General features: G+C 34.5%; 1 protein-coding gene across 1 annotated transcript in view; it reads right to left on the bottom strand.

The window, feature by feature from the left end:
- LOC149776940 (uncharacterized) overlaps positions 1-21,112 on the bottom strand; it is a 47,504-nt gene extending 26,392 nt beyond the window's left edge. Inside the window, exons 1-6 of the mRNA XM_089942686.1 lie at positions 21,002-21,112; positions 18,434-18,662; positions 12,057-12,113; positions 9,971-10,053; positions 2,455-2,606; positions 1,702-1,824 (exon numbers count right to left, since the gene is read on the bottom strand). Coding sequence (XP_089798812.1) covers positions 1,702-1,824; positions 2,455-2,606; positions 9,971-10,053; positions 12,057-12,113; positions 18,434-18,619 — 601 coding nt within the window. The 5' untranslated portion in view covers positions 18,620-18,662; positions 21,002-21,112. The remainder of the gene's footprint in view (positions 1-1,701; positions 1,825-2,454; positions 2,607-9,970; positions 10,054-12,056; positions 12,114-18,433; positions 18,663-21,001) is intronic.
- Positions 21,113-26,463: the final 5,351 nt, after the last annotated feature.

Genomic DNA, 26,463 nt, shown 5'->3' with positions numbered 1-26,463 from the left:
CCCATGTTATCAAAACTAACTCAATGACATTCTACAAAAACACAGATGAGCGAATTTTTGTATCAAGACATAACATTAGTTATTTTTACTCTCACTTCAACTTGGATTCCTTTCAAAATAGAAGAATAAAATCCCACTCCATTCCAGCATTTTATCCATCAGAACATGGCATTCAAAACTGTCTTGAACCAAGTTTTTCTACCAAAGAAACATGCATGGAATGTCACCTTGATAGTGTCTAAAATTCTTTTTGAAAATTAAATTTCAACTTGGGTATTTCTTGGCCTCTTGCATCAAAACCAACTGAATATTAGGGAGGAAATTTCATCATTTCTTCGGTGTCCTCAATGTGGCAACTGATCTGTTGGTGTTTGGCCACATGTTCATGCTATCCTTCCTGATGATTCTTCTGTACCAGTGGCTGTCGAAACCTTGCCATTCTATATCAACATTCTATGTTTCAGACTACATGATGTCCCAATTCCCAAGCAGAAGGTCCTTGTTTGGCATACAACAGGTATCATACTGCTGGATAAACTGCTAGAAATCACAATCTCAACAAACTCTAGAGAAAAGAGGCTTGGCAGCTCCCCACCTGTCCTTTCAAGAAGGCATTAGGGTGTAGCCCCTTCAGTTGTACAGTTACACATGAATCCCCTGGAGATAAAGGGCTTAGTGAATGCCTTCAGTCATGGCATGAGATGCTGTCTGGAAAGGGCATTCTCACTGTACCTGACAAATCATATATTGTTAATTACATCAAAAGGTAAGCGGTAACCATGTACCCAGGTCTTGGTGTTCTGGTTTTGAATTTTCTAAGGAGGTATCATTGTCAGTAATTCCACATTCAAGTCCCCCATATTCCAGACAAACTCAATGTCTTAGCAAGACTTACTGTTACAATGGAATCATCGAATTCACTCCAATAGTTCCTTCCCCCAATCCTATCTTCAGTACAATGTGTTGTGAGCCTATTCATGACTGTGTGGAAGGTTAACCTCCCAACCTTCATCTTATCCAAAGACATGGACAGTCAACATGCTTTCCTTGAAATGGAATGGTCTCATTGCATATGCCTATTCCCCACAACTTCTTCAATTCATAAAGTCCTGAGAAAAACAACAAGGGAATCAAGGAGCCAAACAATCCTGATTACACCCCTCAATCACCTCTTGAACCTAGATGCAAAGATTCACAAGATTATCATCTCTCTTTGCCTGGTGAAAAACCATGAATTCAGAGTTTCCATCTGAAACCAGAAATGATGAACATGTAAACCTTGCTCATATCAAATAAATCCTTGGAAAGAAATAGTTCTCTGTACAGTCATTCGATAGGATTGTTCAAGGAAGATGGCCCTGCACAATGAAAGCCCATGAGGCGAAAGGAAGAGTTTTCTCTCAATGGTGCAAGCAGCATCACCTTACTCCCTTAAAAGCCTCAGAATTGCAAATAGCTGACTTCTTCCTATGGCTCTAGAAGGGAAGTTAGCTCCCATCTTATGGCTGTATGGGCTCAGATTATCAAATGTATTCTGCATTTTAGCACTCAGGTGTAAATGAACATTTCTGTATGATGCACGTTAACACAGATTTGGAAAAAAGACCTTTAACATAATGTGCAAAAGATGCTATCAGATCACTATGTTCTTGACAACTATCACTGTTTTTTTGCTCTGACCTGTAACTTCATGGTACTGACCTCCAACTGTGGGTCCAAGGATGATTCCACTGCCCCATGCCACTGCAATGATAGACATTCCTACAGCTTGGTTGGAGTTGTCTGAGATCTCGTACAGAACTGTTTTGGCTGTCCCAACTGTACCTGTAAATATGTACATAGCTGATATATATAGTAAATGTAATATACAGATAATATTGTTTATGATGTTAAAGTAAATAATAGAGGCAAAGTGACAAATAACTCCCATTGTGTCAAAAACACATCCTCACCAACACAGATATGGATGCCATCTTAGTGTTGAAGTTCCATCATGTTTGAAACGTGAAGAAGGTGATAAAGTTAGAGACCACTTGGTGCATTTGAGTTATCATACTCATTCCACTGGATGTCAGGGGAGCCATGATGTCTCAGTGGTTAGCATGCTAGACTCTGAATGAATGAGTGCAGGTTTGAATCCTACCAATGGACCAGCCTGAGTCAGCTATTGTGGCGTGTCCTTTACTGGGATTGCTTGGGCACTAAATAACCTGCATGTAAAGTGAACAGTATCCAATGAGGATACCCTCAGTGTCCACAATGTGTCCTTTATGGACAGTTTCCTTTGTAGTGGAGTTTAAAATGATAATGAAATTCAGAAAATGGATTCAAAATTGTTGGCCTGTAAAAGGTGTCTAATTTGACAGGTGTTACTGCATATGATAAATGGTAATAACTATGAACTAGCCACTGTACAATTAAGGTAATCTTTTTCAAAAGAATTATTTTCCTTACCATTAGCAGCACCAGTTAGGAATCTTGTGATGAAAGCCATTATAATGTTTGTTGTGAATCCAAATGCCAGCGTGCAGATCCCATTTAATGCTATAGTGATCAGTATTACCAGTTTCCTCCCCTTTACATCAGAGAGCCAGCCCCAAAAGTAACTGAAATTAAAGAACAATAATATTATTATCCATTTTCAATTTTAAGATATGAAAAATTATTTTTAAATTAATTATTTAGGTTTTGTCCAACACAGTGTGAAACTTCTGGAAATTCAAAGTGTCACAGTACCATAGTTTGAAAAGAGTTTTCAGTTACTTCATATTTCTGAAATACATGCAAAAAACCATTGGTGTGATGTAAACCAAAAGAAACCATTTTAGGACAATGGCTTATTGTGATGATAAACATAGTTCACTGGTTGCAATGTCAACTGACATTGTCTGATCCATAAATAAAGAAATATTGCTCAGAATCATGAGTCAACATGCCAAGCTTGGACCAAACTTCAGATCTGTCAACTGTAACAAGACATACTCAGTGCAGCATTTGAAAATTTTCTATAAGTCAGCAAGGTATAACAAAATATGTACTCCTATTTTTTAAATTTGAAAACATGCATTTGAAAAGTTTATAAGTGAGATCTGATGTAATGAAAGCAACATCAAGTTCAACAAAAATGTTTGTAAAGTACACTGACACCACAATGGATTCCAGCTCAGTTTAAGAAAATGTGGTTCCATTGCCCAGGTAGGTTAATGTTTTCTTGCTAGAGCTCTCAACCTGATATTATTTTTGCTTTTACATTTTTCAATTTCACATGGTGGCAGTGATCATCTCTTCCAGAAAGAGTAAGAGTCACATCAACATCCAGCAAAAACTGTTATGAGCGACCTCTGCTACGAGCGACCCATAATCATAATGCACAGATCGATTTTATTATATAAAGGCTCTACCGTGAGGAACCACCTGCTGAACGTGACCAATGACCATGATGTCTTGGCAAAATATACATTTCAACACTGCTACGAACAACTGCATTGCAAAACGGGGATAAACTCCAATGACCTTTATTTAATCCAATGACCACTTATACATTCTATGTAAAAAAAAAAAAAGGCTGGCTACCGGTACCTGACATTTTCTTGGGTACACTTATAGTATATCATATTTTCTATTTTAAACCAGAGTACCTGTAGACCATTCCAGCACTCAGCCTGGTTCTCAGCCTTATTGTAGCGGGACCATAGTAGCTACCACTGATATATACAAGCAGGACCCAGTCTCCAGCTCTATGAACAATCATATTGCAAGAACACACACCACTGACCTTTATGTAATCATTTGTTACAACGGTCGCTTGAATAGTAAAGATTGTTCTGATCAGAAACATCCATGAAAAGAAGAAAAACAAAGGTTACTGGTTTGTATATAGTGACCGAAGGTAAAGTCCATACACCAGGCTAATGTACATGTCATGAATTTGCCATTGTAGTGCTGAAATTAAGGTAGTGGTCGCATATATTGATAGTATTAAAGGCTTGTGATGTTTGTTGCCCACCCCCCCCACCGATGGTAACATGATTATATCCCAGTCACCAAGCTGTCATCTATTCAAGTTGGTGCAACCGGTTTGCACACTTTGTTTATAGAGTTAACCCCTGTATGTCTACTTTGAATTAAGCACTTGGCCTTTGTCTCTAAGTAAATAGTTTTGTTTCTGGATGAAATTACTGTAAATTCTTTTTATTTCATTAATTGTTAGATATGAAATGCACATGTAAAGATTTGTCATATTTTCCCAAAACCTAGTCAAATTTGTCTTTACAGTCGATATTACAACTGAACACTCAAGACATAATGTTAACACCTAGTACCTTTATAACAATGGAGGAACATTCAACTAAAACAAGACAAATTTTAACACTGGAGAAAAAAATTGTTGTAACTGAAAGAAGTGAAAAAGAGCAGACAACTCACAAAATAGCGGTTCAACCATTGGAAAAACAAATTTAGGGTGTAACAGTTATAAAGGAAAAGGAGTAAATCAGAAGCAATTTCAAATGCTAATACATGTACATGTGATCTTCAAATGCAAATGTAATTTCAAGTTAAATGATAGAAGTATATCTTTATTGCTACATAATTTATTTGTTTTCAGATGAATGCATACAATATTTTAGCAAGAACTATTAATAAAGAATAGAATATGTGTGTAGTGATTGTGATTATTTATCTTTATATTGTTCTGAAACTGAACCTTGGAAACTGGCCTTTTTGTACAAACCTGTTATGAGAGACCTCCTGTCTTGAGAGACTGATTTTTGGTGGCAGAAGGGGCTGTCTCTCATAACAGATCAAATAAACAAAATTGTTTCATATCCTGTTAAATTTCCACTAAGAGTCTTAATTTTATGACTTTGTGCTCATTGTCTGAATTTGTTATGTGGCTGATTATTCCTTTCACCATCAATATTTTTTTTTACAATTTTTTTTTTTTTTTACATTTTTAGCAAAAGCTTGATCATGCAGGTGTTTTGCTGAAAAGCGTGGTCATATCAAAGAGTCTGAGGTATGACTATGAAGTTAGTTTGCTTACCCAAATCTAATATGAAAACCTGGAAAGGGACCTAACCTAGACAAGCCAATATTTGGATTTGTCCACAATGATCATATTTTCTCATTTGTTTTCTATTATTTGATAAGTCTATCATATAATGCTCATTTCAATAAGACACATATGTGTTGGCACCTGTAGGTTTGTAGGTAAAACATAGTTATTCATCATCATGAAACAGAATGGTAGCTGGGGGCCTTTTGCACAATTTATATCTTCTCTTCTCTTTGTAAGAAATTACAATGATGGCTTCAGTGGTTTAGAAAGTTTAACAATAAAAACAGAAGCTTATAGCTTAAATACATCCACAGTCCAACCAATCCAAGCTGTTCACCTACATGTATAGCAGTAAGGATATAAACATGCACCAACAAGTATCGAAACCTTTTCCATGCTGCATTGTATTACTGGTGAAAGGCCATCTCCAAAGCTGGATGTTTATTGGAGTAATCAGCACAAGCTGTGAATCAAATTGTATTTGCAGGAGGATTAACAATAACAAGATTATCAAAATGGATGCCATGGTGACCATACTGGATGTCAGATTGGCACCAATTCCGCTTAGGTCCAACAAGATCATGAGATGAATGTGTGTGTAAAACTTCATGGCAATTTCAAAGTAGTTTAGAAGAAGTACCAAAAGCATGCTTGTGCTAATGGAAGGACAGAAAACAACCTTCCAATAATGGACAGACAGATAACAACCTTCCAATAATGGACAGACAGAAAACAACCTTCCAATAAGCTGATCTATAACCAGTTGAGCTAAAATCTAGTTCTTTGTTTGAGATATGAAATTCATCAATATAGCCATAAGTACAAAAATCAAATTTATCAGTAAACATTAGCCTAGAGTGTTATGTGTAATTCATTAAATGCTATCTGAGTGACTAAATGACTTCTATTTCAATAATGTACGATTCCAAGAAGATGGTTGTGCAACGCAGATAAAATAGGTTATATATAAGATTGTAAAACGTTGGAAATAAAACTTCAATATTACTATAATGAAGCCAAACGTAAATATTTCTTTCAGAAAAATTTGTATCAGTGACCAACCAATAAACAAAATCGAATTCTAGCTTAAAACATACTTTAGCTCTAGTCAAGGCTGTGACATTTATAAAGGTCACTGTTACAAAGTGTACCAAATTCTAATCTTAACTGAAGTGTGCAATTAGAAAACTGGTGACAGATGAAAAGTAGACATTTGAAGGGTTCGACTACTACAAAAAGTCCATTGGAAATTATGTGTGTCTGCAAGATTGACAAAGTGTCCCTTGCCATGGAATCTTAGGTGTAGTATCAAAGGCTTGCATACATATTGTATACGTTAATAACAGCTCTTGTAGGAGTAACTGATGCATTGTGTGCAACAATATTTAATGAAATTTCATTGGGATTTATTAGAGTGTCCTTGAAACCAACATCATTCCTATATATTCTGTATCACATGCTTCATTTTGTCCATAATTAGATAACTACACAGTATGTTCTGCATAACATGCTTCAGTATGGAATTAGTTAACTACACTCTATGTTTTGTATAACATGCTTCACTATTCCTGTAATTAGTTAACTACACTATGTTCTGTATAACATTCTTCACTGTATGTAATTAGTTAGCTATACTATGTTCTGTATAACATGCTTCTCTATGTGTGTAGTTAAACTACACCATATGTTCTGTAAAACATGCTTCACTATGTTTGTAATTAGTTAACCACACTGTTCTGTGTAACATGCTTCATTGTCTGTAATTAGTTAACTACACTATATTTTCTGTAAAACATGCTTCACTATGTCTGTAATTAGTTAACTACACTATGTTCTGTAAAACATGCTTCACTATGTCTGTAATTAGTTAACTACACTATATTTTCTGTAAAACATGCTTCACTATGTCTGTAATTAGTTAACTACACTATGTTTTGTATAACATGCTTCACTATGTCTGTAATTAGTTAACTACACTATGTTCTGTAAAACATGCTTCACTATGTGTGTAATTAGTTAACTACACTATGTTCTGTAAAACATGCTTCATTATGTCTGTAATTAGTTAACTACACTATGTTCTGTAAAACATGCTTCAATATGTCTGTAATTAGTTAACTACACTATGTTCTGTAAAACATGCTTCACTATGTCTGTAATTAGTTAACTACACTATATTTTCTGTAAAACATGCTTCACTATGTCTGTAATTAGTTAACTACACTATGTTCTGTAAAACATGCTTCATTATGTCTGTAATTAGTTAACTACACTATGTTCTGTAAAACATGCTTCATTATGTCTGTAATTAGTTAACCACACTATGTTCTGTAAAACATGCTTCACTATGTTTGTAATTAGTTAACCACACTGTTCTGTGTAACATGCTTCATTGTCTGTAATTAGTTAACTACACTATGTTCTGTAAAACATGCTTCATTATGTCTGTAATTAGTTAACTACACTATGTTTTGTATAACATGCTTCACTATGTCTGTAATTAGTTAACTACACTATGTTCTGTAAAACATGCTTCACTATGTCTGTAATTAGTTAACTACACTATGTTCTGTAAAACATGCTTCACTATGTCTGTAATTAGTTAACTACACTATGTTCTGTAAAACATGCTTCATTATGTCTGTAATTAGTTAACTACACTATGTTTTGTATAACATGCTTCATTATGTCTGTAATTAGTTAACTACACTATGTTCTGTAAAACATGCTTCACTATGTCTGTAATTAGTTAACCACACTATGTTCTGTAAAACATGCTTCACTATGTCTGTAATTAGTTAACCACACTATGTTCTGTAAAACATGCTTCACTATGTTTGTAATTAGTTAACCACACTGTTCTGTGTAACATGCTTCATTGTCTGTAATTAGTTAACTACACTATATTTTCTGTAAAACATGCTTCACTATGTTTGTAATTAGTTAACTACACTATACACCTCTCCCTCGATAACTCGCGTACAACGGGGTCCACAAACATAGACCGCACTTTAAAGCAAGGTGCGAGTTACCAAGGGACCTCCAAAAATTAAAAAAAAATCACTTTGACATCGGAAAAAACGTAAGGTGGGGAGGCACTAGGGAACTGGGCTGTTTAATGACTGAATCCTCATTTTACAATCATGTCAATAATAATTTTTAATAATGCATTTTTTCTAATGAAGTTGTTCGTTATTCTGTTTAAATAACATTTTTTTTCTTCAAAATATCCAACATATGAAAGCTCATTCCAACTGGTTTGAACAATGATCACGTGTACGCGAAAAATCTGTGTATTACGTCACTGCTTTTTGTTTTCTTTATGAGTCTGGTTCCTGTAGTGGTATGTAATAGTATCTTGCCAAATCGGTAGTTCACAATTTGGGAACTAGACTAACTGTTGATACACCACCAAACAAGATTCCTTTTTCTTTCTTCAAAAACACGCGCCATTTATTTCATGACCCGTCTACATCGAAACTCAATTCTTTATTTTTCAATTAGTACAATGTTAATGTCGTGATTTCATTGGAAGTAATAATGAAATTTCTTATCATCCCTGAGGATATCTCTAAATGTAATTTTAAGAATTCTCTGAAACTCGCTTGCCCACAATGGTCCCTGTCTGTGAAATCAAGCTCTTTATTTTATGAAGTATTCTTTTTGCTTTGCTGCCTTGTTATCTTTGATCACAGTTATGAAAGAGTCAGTTAATTTAAGTCAGTTTCTGTTACATACACAATAACGTTTATTACAGTGTTCGATTGATCAAATGAAGTGAGTCCACCTGACATACGACTGAGGCTGCTAGAGTTTATGTTAGTTCGATTTTTGTGCCTTTTAAATTTTCTTTTATAACACCTCCTTTTTTTCACTCAAAAGACATAATTAACATGATAATATAAAGGAGGCCAGCTTTTGATTCAAAGCAACAATACAACAAATACTTCCGCAAGTCAGTCATCAAAACACAGTCGGCACTTAATTAGGTTCTCAGAGAAACACTCGCGGACATAGCTGTTATGGTAGATTGACGCATTTTACGTTTAATTACAAGAGGACACGTTGCACTTATGACGACTACACTTATAAGGAACTAAGAGATGGAACTAGAACACAAATTTCAACTGATACAAAAATTATTTAATTTGTATTTATTTATTAAAGTATTGCCTCCACTCGGTGTAAGTGACATTTATATTGATTGAAATTTCCTCACATATCGTTAATTGCAGTGTACTAGGAATGTCGTTTGGAAAGAAAATGTAAAAAATTGTAAGAGTTATTTTTAAATTTGATATTTCATAGTGTTGATTAAAATTTCCAGGTCTTATCTACCATTTTCAACGATAAAACGAGCGATACATCAAAGTTTACATTACCAATTTTGATCGTGATTTTCTTCAAGTTCAACAAATAGGGATAATTTTTGGGGGGTATTTTCGGGTTTAAAAAATGACACCGCGTCATAAGCGGGTTCACGAGTTATCAGGGTGCAAGTTATCGAGGGAGTGACGTATGGTTTGTAAAATATGCTTCCCTATGTCTCTAATTAGCTACCTATACTATGTTCTGTATAACATGCTTCACTATGTCTGTAATTAGTTAACTACACTACCTGTTCTGTAAAACATGCTTCACTATGTAATTAGTTAATTACACTATATGTTCTGTAAAACATGCTTCAATGTCTGTAATTAGTTAGCTATACTATGTTCTGTGTAACATGCTTGACTATGTCTGTAATTAGCTACCTATACTATGTTCTGTATAACATGCTTGACTATGTCTGTAATTAGTTAACTACACTGTTTTGAAAAAACATGCTTCACTATGTCTGTAATTACTTCAGTATTTGCTTCACTATGTCTGGTAAGATGAATAAGAAGATAAGTTTTAACACAATTTTACCTTCCCACAGCTCTACCAGCAAACATGGCTGATGCTACAATGCCTGCATAGTACCCCTTGTCTTCCTCCTTGTAGCCAAAACTCTGAAAAATAGTAGCAATCCAGTTTTAAAGGCCAAGTCGTCTGGTCTTTACCACTTTCTAAACCAAGCCATTTGGTCTTTGACACATTATAAAGATGTGTTAATTCACTGAGTTACACACTGTATCTGACATTGAATCTATTAAAATAATTGATTAACCTAACTCTTATATGAATGCTTTAGAGCTTAACACAATTGCCAATTAATCCTATTTACTACATACCTAGAACAGCAGATTCAATAAGAAATAAAGTAGCAAATGTTGGAATAGCAGTGGGGAAATACCACTTGCCCTGGGGCAGGGGACAATGTCTTTAGTATGTGTGCACATTTTGGGGAGGCAGGCACAAATGAAATGGAGTTCATGTTTAATTTAAATAGACGCAGAGCTGCCATCACATAACTTAGCACATCAGGGTGAATGATGTTTGTTCTACTGATTAGTCCTAAGCAAACTGTACTAACCCAGTTCTACTGCCACATTATGTGACTTGCAGATCTGTACTAACCCAGTTCTACTGCCACATTATGTGACTTGCAGATCTGTACTAACCCAGTTCTACTGCCACATTATGTGACTTGCAGATCTGTACTAACCCAGTTCCACTGCCACATTATGTGACTTGCAGATCTGTACTAACCCAGTTCTACTGCCACATTATGTGACTTGCAGATCTGTACTAACCCAGTTCTACTGCCACATTATGTGACTTGCAGATCTGTACTAACCCAGTTCTACTGCCACATTATGTGACTTGCAGATCTGTACTAACCCAGTTCTACTGCCACATTATGTGACTTGCAGATCTGGGTTTGTGGGTTAGTGCAGTTGCAGTTGGATCACAGTGAGAAGCAAATATAAATATGGTAGTTATTTTACAACAAACCAAACTTGAAGCTAACTTGCAAGTGGTCTGCCCATTTTTTGTTACTATGAAGCTATCATCCCATTAAAGATAAAAAAATATAATTTTCATATATGAATCATTGATTTTATTGTTGATAGCAGTAAGCCAATTGCCATACATAATCACTTATAAGTCAGGTCCAACTGCAAACAAAACAGACCCTGATCTGCCATCACATAATGTACAAGTAAATCAGTGTCTATTAATTGCTGTTCCAATGATCACTCCTAACTGATCTGTCAGATCATTATGTGACAGCAGATCTAGGTCTATCAAGTCTGCAGCTGAATCGGACACCTAACAAGTAATGTGGTACATGGACTTGGCAGGATAATTCTGTAATTTCATAGATGAGATACACTGTATGAATAACATAATGACAGACTGACATGAACATAACAAAAATATCAACACAGGTCAAAAGAGAGTAGTTGGGAATGGTTTTGTGTCTTTATGAATGTTAGGAGTGTATTTTGGTAGGACTTATGATCCATTTGCCTGACTACTGCCCTTACTATCAAATTACTTCAGAAAACTAATTAACTAAGTCTTCAAAGAGAAAAGATGAGTAATCACCATTGTTTATATATTTGAGTTTTTCAAGTTCACAAGTAAAGGTTTATCACAGAATTATATAACATAAAAATAAATTTTCTACTCAAAGGTACCATATGACCTTGACACTGAATGTAGGGCTCAATGATTAATACGGCATGAATATTTTTAGCTCAAAAGTAAGTAAATAATAAACATTTACCACAGGATAAACATCTGAATAGTTCCAAATAATAGGTACTTAGACCCTACCAGGCACATATTTACAAAGTGTTTACTAGTGAATGGATGTTTTGGATAATACATATATACAGAAATCATCTACTGTAGATTTAAAGAATTCACTTCTCCACTTGTGAGAGGGGAAGAGCATTAGGATTTTTCCAAAGCAAACAAGAAAAATTATGGTTACGTTAGTCTCACAACTTGCAGGATAAAAATCACTTTATACATTTTAAACACTTGATCTAAAACCAATTTGTTTCAGAACTCATTAGAAGTCTGATGCAATCAGATTCATGTCAATCAATCTTCTACTTACCAATATCATCTCTGGCAAAAATGGAAATATGAATGTCAACGTGAATGAACTGGAAAACTGCAAAAAAATAAATATAACATAATGTAAAAAAAACTCAGTGTATAAGGATAACTGCCATAGCTGTTATTGTGTTATGCAGTAAACCATGGATAATGAGAATGATAAACAAGAGACCCAGGTGGGCCTGATATAACTCACCTGCTTTACATAACATGACAGTTGACCACTTCACTAAGCAGGTTTATGTAGTACTGCAAGCATATAACCTAAGATAAACTAAATGGCTTCAAGAATGGCTGCAATCTCAGCCAATCAGAACAAAACAAAGATCACCTCATTTAATATACAGGGATCCTGTTCCCTTTGAATATTGTCCCAGATCTTGACAATTAAAGCCCTTATTTCAATTTTGATAAAAACATCTACCAATCAGGGTGGCATTCAAGAGAGGGGTCATTGTACTAAATTTCATATTATTTTACAAACCACTGCCATACAACAGAACATCAATTTAAGTGCAGTTTCAGTTATGGGGTCCACAGCAGTACTGTGTAATATCGAGAATCAACTCAGACTAAAACTCAGTAAACTGGTAACCAAATCCTGACATGAAATTAAGTTATTAAAGAAAAGACAAAGAACTGAAACAATGACTCAAATCTCCATTTTTATATTGTATGTGAACAAACTTTGAAGTTTGGTGGACCAAAAGTTTTTTAAATTTCCTAAAACACTGAAATTGTGTTTTGGTCACAAATTTCCCTTTTTTAAATAAAAAATCATCTGGAAAACCAAAATCTGTTTTTTTCTTTCAGTTAAATTTACTGATTAGCTTCAATATATAAGGACATGGAATTTCTTTAAAGGAAGCAACTATCAATGTTTAGATTAAATTCTATTGTTTAATACATGCACTGAGAACATAATTAGTTCTGCCAATCTGTGCTGATTACAGTTCCAACTAATTATAATGCAGTAGTTGGGATGTACATAACTACCAACTGCGTTATATACTGAATCAGGTTATAGTGAGAACAGTGTTATTTACAAAACCATGATATACTGAGAACAGTTTCAATACCTAACTGCGACATAGAAGGAATTATCAAAATGTTTTAAAAAACATTGTATTAAAAAGGAAATGGATTAACACTTAAGTTTCACATTGTTTTCTTTCAATCCATATTGTTATACAATCATATACTTTTTTTATCAGGGGGTCCATAGTGGTAATGCATTATATCCAGAAATGTGTTATAGTGAAGTAGATTTAATAGCAAGGGAAGACTGTACTCTCAATGGCTCAGATACTGGCATGTTGCACGCTTGGAGGAGAAGAAAATGAAGGAAATGGAGAAAACCACCTACCTTGGTAGGGTGACCACTTGCTCTTGCAAGTTTCAGAACTGAAAATCAAACGTAGGGCCCAAGATATACAAGGTGACTACATTAGTGCTGCACTATTTAGGACCCAACAAACTAGCTTTCAAAGTCACTAAAATAAAATAAAGTTAATTGTTGAAACCAAGATCTATTTGCAATAAAGAAACTAGAGCTATTAGCAATGCTGCATTGGAAAAAGTCCTGTTCACAATAATTTACTGGCAAGGAACTTGTGTTGGGAAAGCAAGGTCTTGAGAATGGGAAATCCAACTCTTTCAATATAAAATTGTCTAATAAATCTGATTTAAATCCCACAATGCTTAGCAAAGTCATGCTGCAGAAATAGCCTTCACCCTAGGGCTTTTTGGGATAGTGGGGCCACAACTGATATCACATGAAGTGGGAATGTTTACAAAAGCACTGGTATTCTTTGACCCTGTACACACTGCTTTGACAAAACATCCATTTTGATGTAATGTAACATGTTGGTTTCATTACTTTCAAAACATTGAAACATATTTGTATTTATTGTAGTTACTAATTGTGTCCATTAATCAAGAGGGCACCATAATTTCCCCCACTAGGGATGCAAGTACAATCTGTTAGCACAATGCATAATCTTTATACCTGACCAGTGCCATTTTGTGAACTTTGTGTAGGGAGGATGGGCAATTAGGGGCAGACTTTAATCATGGGAAATGAACTTACTCAAGAGACTTCATCAATATAGAGGTGAATGCAAAATCTGACTAAAGTCCAACAATCTATGGGAAGGCTGGGCTGCAGAAATAAAAATTAAATGGGACTGACAATCAAGGGCCTATAATTCCTGGAAATGATGACAGAAAAGTTTGGAACAGAGGTCTTTTGAGGTCTCATAATTATAAAGCAGATCAAATTTGGCTAAAATTTCAAAAATTCATTGAACAATGCACTTAAGGAAACCAAACTGTCAACAGGTAGATAGAAAAATGAACATCATTACTACAGCTCCACTTCACTGAGCAGAACTATAATAAAACTTGTCTTCTAAGTACACAGGGCCCTAAAGAAATAAGTACACAGGGCCCTAATAAAACTAGTCTTTTTAAGTACACAGGGCCCTAATGAAACAAGTCTTGTAAGTACACAGGGCCCTATTGAAACTGATCTTTGAATACACAGGGCCCTAATGAAACCAGTCTAGTAAGTACACAAAACCCTACTGAAACTGATCTTTGAATACACAGAACCCTAATGAAACCAGTCTTGTAAGTACACAGGGCCTAATGAAACTGGTCTTTTAAATACATAGGGCCCTAATGAAATCAGTCTTGTAAGTACAGATGGCTCTAATGAAATTGGTCTTTTAAGTACACAGGGCCCTAATGAAACTGGTCTTTTAAATACACAGGATCCTAATGAAACTAGTCTTGTAAGTAAAGAGGGGTCTCATGAAACTAATCTTTTAAGTACATCAAGCCCTAATGGAACTGGTCTTTAAAATAAACAAGGCCCTAATAAAACAGGTCTTGTAAGTACACAAGGCCCTAATCAAACTGATCTTTTAAGTACACAGGGCCAAAACAAAACTGGTCTTTTAAGTACACAAGGTCTTAAAGAAACCAGTCTTGTAATTACACAGGGCCCCTAATGAAACTGATCCTTAAATACACCAAGCCTTAATGAAAAACTGTTCTTTTAAATACAAAGGGCCCTAATGAAACTGGTCTTTTAAATACACAATGCTCTAATGGTCTTTTAAGTACACAGGGCCCTAATCAAATTGATCTTTTATGTACACAGAGCCCTAATGAAACTGGTGTTTTAAGCACACAAGGCCCTAATGAAACCAGTCTTGTAAGTACAAAGGGCCCTAATCAAACTGATCTTTTAAATACACAGGGCTCTAATGGTCTTTTAAGTACACAGGGCCATAATCAAATTGATCTTTTATGTACACAGAGCCCTAATGAAACTGGTCTTTTAAGCACACAAGGTCCTAATGAAACCAGTCTTGCAAGTACAAAGGGCCCTAATGAAACATCTTTTAAATAGACAGGGGCCTAATGAAACTGGTATTTTAAATACACAGGGCTATAATGGTCTTTTAAGTACACAGGGTCCTAATCAAACTGATCTTACACAGAGCCCTAATGAACCTGGTCTTTTAAGCACACAAGGCCCTAATGAAACCAGTCTTGTAAGTACACAGGGCCCTAATGAAACTGGTCTTTTAAGTACACAGGGCCCTAATGATGTTGTTGTTGTTGTAGGGTTTAACGCCATTTTTCAGCACAAGATAGGCTATACATGGCGGCCAGTATAATTGGTGGAGGAAGAACCCTGGAATACCCCGGGAAGAACCACCGACCCACGAGAAGCTACTGGCAGGCTTTCTCACGTACCCACGTTAGCCGAGCCTGAGACTCGAACTCACGCAGACAGAGGTGAGATGGCAGTGATACGTAACGGTGAGCGCTTTAGACCACTCGGCCACTCGGGGCCCCCGGGCCCTAATGAAACTGGTCTTTTAAATAAAAAGGGCTCTAATGAAACTGGCCTTGGAAGTACAGAGGGCTCTAATGAAACTGGTATTTTTGTATGGCCCTAATGAAACCAGTCTTGTAAGTACACACAGCATTAATGAAACCAGTCTTGTAAGTACACTGGGCCCAAATGAAAGTGGTCTTTTAAATACACAGGGCCCTAATGAAACTGATCTTGTAAGTATAGAGGGCTCTAATGAAACTGGTCTTCTGAGTACAGGGCCCTAATGAAATTGGTCTTTTAAATACACAGGGCCCTAATGAAACTGGTCTGGTAAGTACAGATGACTCTGATGAAACTGGTCACAGGGCCCAGGGAAAGTACACAGGGCCCTAATGAAACCAGTCTTGTAAATACACAAAGCCCTAATGAAACTGATCTTTTATGTGCAATGAACCATAATGAAAACTGGTCTTAAAATACACAGGGCTCTAATGAAACTTTTTCCATACTGCACAGCTTCATATTGCATAAACTGCATGTCAGAAAATAGTATTGTGTATTACAAACGACTGATTTAAGTAAACAATGTACGCTCATGTAGCAGGCGCTTTAGCTTTTGTTTTATTAGATTTGTTTGTGTATGAACTAAACAATCTGTTTCGTCCAATTGAAAATAAAGAATGATAAAGTTAACAATGTGGATGAATTTACTAAGTCCCCAAAAAACTTTTCAAACAAGCAAAAAAATAATGAACATGGTATCTGCAATGTCCACAACAAACACGAGACAAGCAATATTGAAAATACCATTCTCAATGATCATTTAAAATGGCTATTTTGGAGAAATGTTCATCATAACTATTCACAAATAGAATGACCCAGACTATGACCAGTGTTCTCTATGGTCTAAAATAAATAGCATAGTAAAGCAGACTGAGGCCAAGGGTTATTGCATTTCTATCAGAGAAGTACCATTTTACAAGTGAGTCAAAACTCAAAATTTGAGAAAATAAATGCAACTGATGGTTTTGGTAGAAAGAAAACTTAGAGCCTCTGAGCCAGTAAGCCAAGACAATGAAGAATTCTTATTTCGACTTGCTAAATTGATTGTCAAACAACAGTTTTACTTTGCAATCTTCTCCATTTAATGGTTTTGACAATGTTTTGGATTTAGACCTATAGTAGGCTAGCGATTGAAGCCATACAGGTTAGGTACTTAGCTGGGGTCCCTTCAACAAAGCACATGCAAGTGACAGGGCATAAATATATGCTTTCTATACCTGGTATAAAGAACAACTACAATAAATATATTTTTTGCATCTTGAATTTCCTAAAATTGTACTTTCTTAGTTCTGCAAATCTGAATTACATGACCCATAGCAAAATTTCCAAAACTTGATATACACTGTAAAACTGTACTGCCCTTCTGACAAACATTTTCAACAGAAATTACATTCTTGTTTCTGCATTCAAAATGAAATGAATGTGACATTCCATATCATCTTTTTGATAATTTTAATTAAAAAATTCATATTTTCCCCACATTATGATTCCAAACAATCAATGGCAGAACTGAAATAGAGGTACACTTGTTTCAGGCGGGTCACTCTACTACTTAAATCACATGCCATAGTACAAAATTGACTCAGCTAATAAATCCAGTCTTTCACAAGCAGAAAAGTAGAAATGAGTTGGATTGACAGAAAAACAAATTCCATCTATTCCATACCAACTGGAAAAGTTGTTTCAATACGCATTCATTCATGACTTTAAATTTACAATTTAAGCAGACCAAAATGTCATTTTTTCAAACTAATGTCAAGCATGCAATGAAGTTCAAAGGTTGCTGGGTGGTGCTATGTGCACATTAATACAGTTCTGTATTTATTATGGAATACAACATAAATTCAATTACTTTGATTCTTGTAGTGTATTCTTTTAATATTAAGCTTTATGTAGGAAAACAAAAATGAATATATAATAAAAAGGTTACTGCATTTGTATGGGAAAATATCAACTCATTTTTTCAGATTAATAATTCACTCCCAAGGTCATCCAGTATTACTCAGAAAAACTTGTTCATATTTTCTAATACGAATGCAGCAAACTATAAATCCTGTTACTGTCATTATTAGATTATGAGGAAAACTTGGCCTCAATTCAAGTACTCGTGATTAGTTAATATGAAAACAAAATTTTATAGACATCTGATATCTGAAGCTTACTTCTTGCCCTATCTAATACAAATATGAATACCTTTACACAGCAAAACCTCTCTAAAGGGTCCCCTCTTTAACACATCATCCACTCCAAACCAGCTGAATTTGTGGTCTAAATAGTGGCTTGTTTAGGACATTTACCGTAATACAACTGTGCGTGTAGCACTGCTGTATCAAACTGCTGGACATTATAATTAAAAAAAGAAACTGAATGCATAGCACTGCTATGATACTGAAGGAATAAAATACAGAATTAAAAGAAAAGCAAAAGATCATCAGAAGGAAATATCTGAATAAACATACCAGAGAAATAAATACCAATCCAACGAGGTTCCATTGGACTGGTGTAGCACCTTCATTGGTCAGACGGAACTTATTTTTAAGGTACATCCATACAGATGTATTTCTCTTTGGTGAAACAGGGGTATTATCTTCACTTGTCAAGCAAACTGAAGCAGCTTTTTCTTCAGGCCCATCCTTTGCAGACATATTTGCACCAAGCAGAATGAATCTTGAAATACTTAGTAAAATTCTGCAATTATATATATATATATATATATATATATATATATATATATATATATATATATATATATATATATATATATATATATTTAATGTTGAAAATGTTGTGATTTAATACATGCAGGCAACACAATCATTAGGCACATAAAAACCTACAACTATCCTGCATTCTCTCCATAATCAATTACCAAAACAAAAAATGTTTTTGTTGTATTTTACTTGATAGTTGTATGACATTGTTAACCTTCATGTATTTATGAACTGTTAAAAGGACATTCCTTTGCAAAGGGAGATAATGGCATGATATGATTTAATGGCTCAAGAATAATGATGAAATATAGTTTTCAAATATATACTCCAGAATCAATGAAAACACCACTGTGGCAAAAGGAACTATACTTAGCCCACCACCATAATTTGATAAGTGTTGGATGCCATGTGCCCAACCAAATGTGCGTTCTGTCTAAAAACAAGTACAAAATCATAGACCCAGTTAAAAACAAGGTGCTTACAAGTAAATACAAATCATCTCATCAACAAAAACAGATTTGGAGTAGCTGACAATATACAGACTGGTACTGAGAATAATACACAAACTGGAAGTGGTCTACTTCTGGAATGGCTGATGCATCCAAATGCCAAAAATACAAGTCATCAAGCTTGACATTTGGACAAAACTGACATAGCTTTTGTAATGATGTACCCACAATAATTTTCATATGTACAGGTGAAACAGGGTTCACTATGTAGATGGTGTAAGAAATGAACAGTGGACATACAGCAGAGTTTAAGGAATAGTATATATACTCCAAGGTATTACACCCAGGAGATTTCTTTTCATCTTGCCTTCTTGTCTGTACTAAAGTAACTCAGCCATACTAAAATACTGATGGTGCAAGAAAAATAACAGTGGACATATAGAATTCCATTAATGGATATCCCAGCATATACAAACTTCTTCACCAGGATGTACATAAATCTACCATTAAACAACCTAGGAAATTCCCATTCACAAGTCACTAAAGCATGAAAACTGCATCAATTTACATAGTTTTGGTATGGCTGAGTTACTTAAGTACAAACCACAAGGCAAGATAAAAAGAAATCACCTGGATTTGATACTGTGTAGTATATCTGCCATCCCCTAAAATTGGCTGATAGCATGTACCTGCAGCATTCCAGTGTATTATACACCTGACTTCTTCAAAAGGGTCTACATAAATCTACCACCAGGCAACCTACAAAATTTGCATTCCCTTATTTATACACCCAAATAATACACCCACTGCTCAAACTGCAAATTATCACTACCTCTAAAGCCACTACTTTCTGACTATTAACTGATTTACAATAAGAAAACAATGTTGACTTATATGTTATTTCCTGCCTAGTCCTCATCGTCATGTCATCCTTGTGTGGAAACTGGTAAGGGTATAAATGAATCTAAGGTGTTAGTCATCAATTTAAACATATCTTAGCAAACTGTCTGAAAATATTACATTTATTTGTGCCATCCCATCTGCTGGCACTTGCATTCAAACAGATCAACAAAACTCAGAGTACTGAGTGCTGACAACAAAAGATGTATATTTAATAACCTTTTTGGGCAGCAGACTTACAAGGACACATCAACTGGTCACTTTTGGCTGCTGAAACTGAAGATGTTGAAAATAATGTACATGACAACCTCCTGTTACAAGTGCATGTGCACTGAACCTCAGCGGTCAAAATGTGGCTGACACTACATGCTGACCACATATTTTACAAGCTTAATGGATACATACACAGTCTCTTCCATTAAGATCCCAAATGTACCTGAAACATGATTTGCTCCTACAATCTAGAAAAAGGATTCTGTTCTGCTGGCTGCCTAGTCACATTGGTATTATGGGTAGTGAAAGGGCTGACAAAGAAGCCAGAGCTGCCCTGCAATCACCCGGCTGAATGATTCAATAGACTGGCTTCAAAAATATATAAATCATTATGTTCTAGATACCACTCTCTCAATAACTTGTGCCCTGAAAACTCACAAACCTGCTTAAAATGCAGGGTCAGTTGTGGATCAATTTTTTTTACTAAAAGGTTGTTGAAACCAGCTGGAATAATGTAAATAATCTCTCAGTGGTTGGGTATCTTGAAAATAATGGTCATTTTTACATAAAAACAAATAACTTCATTAGAAGAAAATGCTTTTATAACAATTACTCTCAAGTTTTGTAAAATTCAACAAACAATTTATTTCCCTTTAATACAAAGTGAAACTTTAAAAGGAACATACAGTATTGTTAATTAAAGGTCAAATAATCCTCTATGTTCTATCACAACTCTAAAAGTGCAGACTCTTACATACAAATTCCAAGAATCTTGACTGTGCTGATGTACCTATGGTCTCGATGTATCACAATGATGTAATCCTGAATGTTTCTGAACAAGTCCTCAATAATCCCAAAGCAGTGTTTTAGTCTGAAAAATGAATGAGCACTTTTAATTACAATGAATTTAAATAAATAATAATTCTTAATTAATATCTGAACACAATTATAAGTGATTCCTCAAACTGATATTAAAATTGGAATAAATAATTGCTCACACAGTCCCTAAGATACCACAAAATGGCCAGGATGAAGGTCATTTTTCCATCAAATTCATAAATAAAATTCATTTCAAGAAAATACCAAACTGGTAATTAAGATCAGGCCTTGAACTTTAATTCAAGTAAACATCATGACAAAAATCAGATACACAAAAGAATTTCCAAGGGAAAAACCAAAGTCCTGAATTCAAATACAAGTAAACATATTTTGAAAAAAATGAAATTAGTCAGGTAGGCCCAAACTCCTACACTCAATTAGGGACAAAGGTCAAGCACACAATACAAATTAATTATACATAACAATACCTTGCAAAGCAAGCTGAATGAAATCTCCACAAGCAAGGCTTCATAACATCAAGCCTGTCACTAGAAACACTTAAATAGAACATGCTGCTAAGATGTGGCAATACTGTATTGATCACATATAGGATAACATACACCCAGTTCATACCTACCGACTTGTACATACTGAGCTGTAAATCCCAGATTGCATACCATGCCATATATATATGTATATGTCTATATATATATATATATATATATATATATATATATATATATATATATATATATATATATATATATATATATATATATATATATATATATATATATGTCTATATATATATATATATATATATATATATATATATATATATATATATATATATATATATATATATATATATATATATATATATGCATACATACATATATATATACATATATATACCTGACTTGTACATACCACCTGAACAGTAAACCCAAGGGAGCATACCATATCAATGTCGACTGACATTGAACCTATTCATACTGAATGGATCAAATTCATCCATGTTTTCTTTCTGTGAATTCTATTAGGTAACTTTATGATCATGAAACACCTAATTTCTGACCATATACTTACAGGATTGTATACATTTATTCCTTATATTTTATTTTTATATACATCTTATGGATTTTTAACATCTTTACCTTTTATGTTTACTCTTATAATACTTCATATCTTCATTGTTACACTTTTAGAAATTTACCTTTACTTTGTACCATGTAGCTATTTATTAAAGGTAAATACAATACATACATTCTCAGCTCTGCCAAGACAGGCACTAATGCAACCGTTGAATACTGTACACACAAATTAAAACCTCACTAATTTTATGCAAGAAGTATAAACCAACTGTACAATGTTGTGCTGGCAATGGTGAGAAACTTAACAAGTTTTATGATGAATAAAGTACCATCTGTACTTGCTTGTAAGTCAAGCCCATGTGTAAAATGCACAAACCCAGATCTGTCATCCCATAATGCACTTGCAGATCTGAGTATATGGAGTTAAGATTTATCAGTAGAACAAACATCATGGACCCTGATCTGCTGGCACAATATGTGATATCAGATTAGGTCTATGTTGCTTGCAGTTACAATGGATTTATATACAAGCATATACAGTAAATAGACCTTGTAATCTAGCATACACAGTAATAATAAGTAATGATGTATGTGACAATACTATGGAAGGACTGACTAGCAAGGGCATTTCCTATGTAACTTGTTATGATCCTAAATTAGCAGATTCATTAATTGTACACCTATCTCATTAAGTCAAAATCTTAATTTATATTCAGTGTTTATCGATAAAGTAGGTCTTAACCACCAGAAAAAGGTGTAATTTTGTAAATATTTTACATGGAAATTTTTAGTTTGGTGTAATTTTAAATTAAATTACAAAAAATTGGATAAGCTATCTTTTCTAAATTATTTTTCCTTCTTGCTATGGTAATGATACCATTTTCATTTAAAAGTCCTTCAAATAATAATAATAATAATAATAATAATAATAATAATATTAATGCTTTATTTATAGAGGGTAACTCATTAGTCAAGGACTATTCTCCCTTGAGGCCCTCCTAAGAAGAGTATAACATTGCGCATTATATGAAGATAACAATAATTACTGTTTATTCTAGCATGTTTAGTATTAAAATACTAAATTCCATTGTCTATTAGAAGCACATACATGCTCATGATATTTCTTCTTAAATACTCTAATAGTTTTAACAGATTTTACATGTAGTGGAAGCTTGTTCCTCAGAACTGTACCAGAGTATTGGAAGCTTTTTAAATTGCTCTGTTCTTGGTTTTGGTGCTAGAAGGTTTCCATGTGATATTGATCTCAACTGGTATCGTGTTGAAAAAGGCCTGAATAAGTCCTGAAAAATACTCTGGTGCCATTCCATGAAGACATTTATATAAAAGAACTGCCTTGTGAAAATCTATCCTGTCATATATTGTGAACCATCTGAGTTCTGTACATAATACTTTTGAGGGATGATCAATAGAGGCATCTAAAATTATGCATGCTGCTCCATTCTGAAGTTTATAAATCCTATCAAGCTCAGATTTAGCACAGTTTCCCCATACATTTTGAACAATAATCCATTGTTAAGCAGTTTCCCCATACATTTGAACAATAATCCATTGTTAAGCACAGTTTCCCCATACATTTGAACAATAATCCATTGTTAAGCACAGTTTCCCCATACATTTGAACAATAATCCATTGTTGGAAGAATATGTGACTTGTAGTATAGATTTTGAGTTTCCATAGGTAAATATTTCTTGATTCTGCTGAGTAGGGCAATTTTTTTGGATGAGTGTTTTACAAAGCTTATCAATATGGTCACTCCATAATAAATTATTATCTACAGCCACACCTACAAGTTTTTCATGTTTGACATTTTCTAATGGATGATTTTTTATTGCAAGAGATAGTTCTGGGTTCCCTGACTTCTGTAGCTTTTGTGATTTCCCCAAAATCATACATTTTGTTTTACCTGCATTAATTACCATCCTATTTTATTGTGCCCAGTTTTGGACTCTAATAACGTCTGAGTTTAATCTCGTTTGGATAACTTCAGTATCAGAACTAGATGTATACAAGGTTGCATTATCTGCAAACAAACCTTTATTTGTGGATTCATTATTTAATGGTAGATCATTGATATAGATAAGGAAGAGGAGAGGGCCCAAAACTGAGCCTTGAGAAACCCCTGAATAAAAAGTGCGCATTTGAGAGCTAATATTGCCAATGCTTACTTGTTGAGACCTTTGGTTTAGGTATGATCTAAACCAGTTTAAAGAAATACTGTCAAACCTATAACAGTTCAACTTTTGCAGCAGAATTTCATAATCAACAAGATCAAAGGCTTTCTTGAAGTCAAGGAAAACAATCACAGCTATATGTCCATTATCCATTTCCTTCCGCCAAAGATCAATTAATTTGTTAAGTTGTTTGGCAAGAGTGATACATTCTAAATCCTGATTGCACTTTATGAAATAGAGGGCATGTTTCAACAAATTTGTAGACCTGAATGGCTACATGATTTTCAAATAATTTTGACAATACAGGTAGAATTGATATTGGTCTGTAATTCCCTGGATCCTCCTTTTCTCCTTTCTTAAAAACAGGTGTAACCTTTGCACATTTCAGTGTTTCTGGAAAATTACCACTCATTATACTTCAGTTTATGATATGCATTAGTGACTTTATTACTGGTGCAGCAATTTTAAGAATTCATGGACCAATCCCATCCAATCCAGAGGATTTATTAATATTCACCTTAATTAGCATATCAAAAACATCAGCTTCACTAACATTAGCTATTGAAAAATAATTATCATCAGGAATTTTAGCTCTTATAAATAACAGAACAACATCAAGTTCAAGTGGGATGTTAGTCTGGTTCTGAATACTGTTACTGGAGATGCTTATGAAGAAATTGTTGAACATTTCCACAATGTCTTGTACAGATGTTGCTATCATCATTTTGCTTAAGTCTAGGGGAAAGACAACTGTTCATTGGTGGGTTCAGCTCTTTTAGATGCTTCTACAATGTCTTGGTACTCTTACTTTCATTAATAGCCTGTTTATAGTAGTTCTCTTTTGCCTTATCTATCAGGTGCTTTGTTTTATTCCTCCACTTGCTATAGCTTTTCATGTCATTTTTCTTGTGCAAATTATCTCTTAGGTGCCTAGCCTTATTGATCTCAGGGGTAATCCACCTGGGTGTAATTTAGTGTTTAACCCTTTTTGTTTTAATTGGGGCATGTTTGTCTATGGCTGCACTGAACATTGGATATCATTTCTCTAAGTGTTGACATCAGTTATATTGCAGACTGATTGGAAGGGTTTGCAAACTAAATCAATTAAGAACATTTCCTCATCAAACTGTTTAAAGTCCCTGTAGTGTATTTCAATGTGTTGACCATTTTTAGATGATTTAGGAACATGTCTAGTTATACAGACTGGGTAGTGATCACTCAGTGCATATACTGGCACATTAATTTCACTTATGTTTTCAGGTTTGTTAGTATAGACATGATCAATGATAATAGCACTTTTATCTATTACTCTAGTTGGGGTGTTAATAAATTCAGTAAAGTTGTAAGTTTCAAAGTTACTTATCCATGTTAATGGTGGAGTTTTCATGTAGTCAATGTTAAAATCACCTAATATAATAGTTTCTAAATCTTCCTTTAGTAATGCTTTTTGAATATGCACCTCAAATCTATCAATCCAATCAGCTGTGGAAGTAGGTGGCCTGTAAACTGAACATAAGAGTATTGGCTTTGATTGGGCAAGGGTTACTTCAATCCAGATACACTCTACCCCAATAGTCTCTATATGAATACCGCTGTTATAACTAATGGAACTGTCTACATAGAGAAGAATACCCCACCCCAATGGATTCCATGTTGTTTCTTTCAAAGTTTAACCCCTGTATCTGGAGAACCAAATCATCAGTATCATCATAAGGAAAGGTATCACACTCACCTAGAATATCAACTGATCTAGTTTGCTGTAATATTAACTTTATCTGATTCAGTTTAGGGAGGATGTGTTGAACATTTAGGTTGATTACTTGCAGACCTCTTTATATATATTAATTTATATTCAATGTTTATCAATAAACTGCTGTATTAAGTAGACCTGAAACACAAGAAAATTTGTGTGTGTGTGTGTGTGTGATTTGGATTTTTAACATAGCTTTAACAATTTTTCAGTCATATCGCTACGATGTCTGCAGTGTGACAGTTTCTAGTGATGCCTAGCACTGGGGCATCATGCCGCAGACATGTAGCATGATGTCCCACCCAGTAACATTATCCTGACACCAGGCAGAGCAGCTGTTAGTACCATTTTTGTAAGCCT

Source organism: Sinohyriopsis cumingii, chromosome 18 (assembly GCF_028554795.1).
Source record: "Sinohyriopsis cumingii isolate HCF-2022 chromosome 18, ASM2855479v2, whole genome shotgun sequence".
In the NCBI taxonomy this organism is placed as follows: Eukaryota; Metazoa; Mollusca; class Bivalvia; order Unionida; family Unionidae; genus Sinohyriopsis; species Sinohyriopsis cumingii.
Note: the sequence above shows the minus strand (reverse complement) of the source record. Positions and strands in the feature narration are given on the sequence as shown.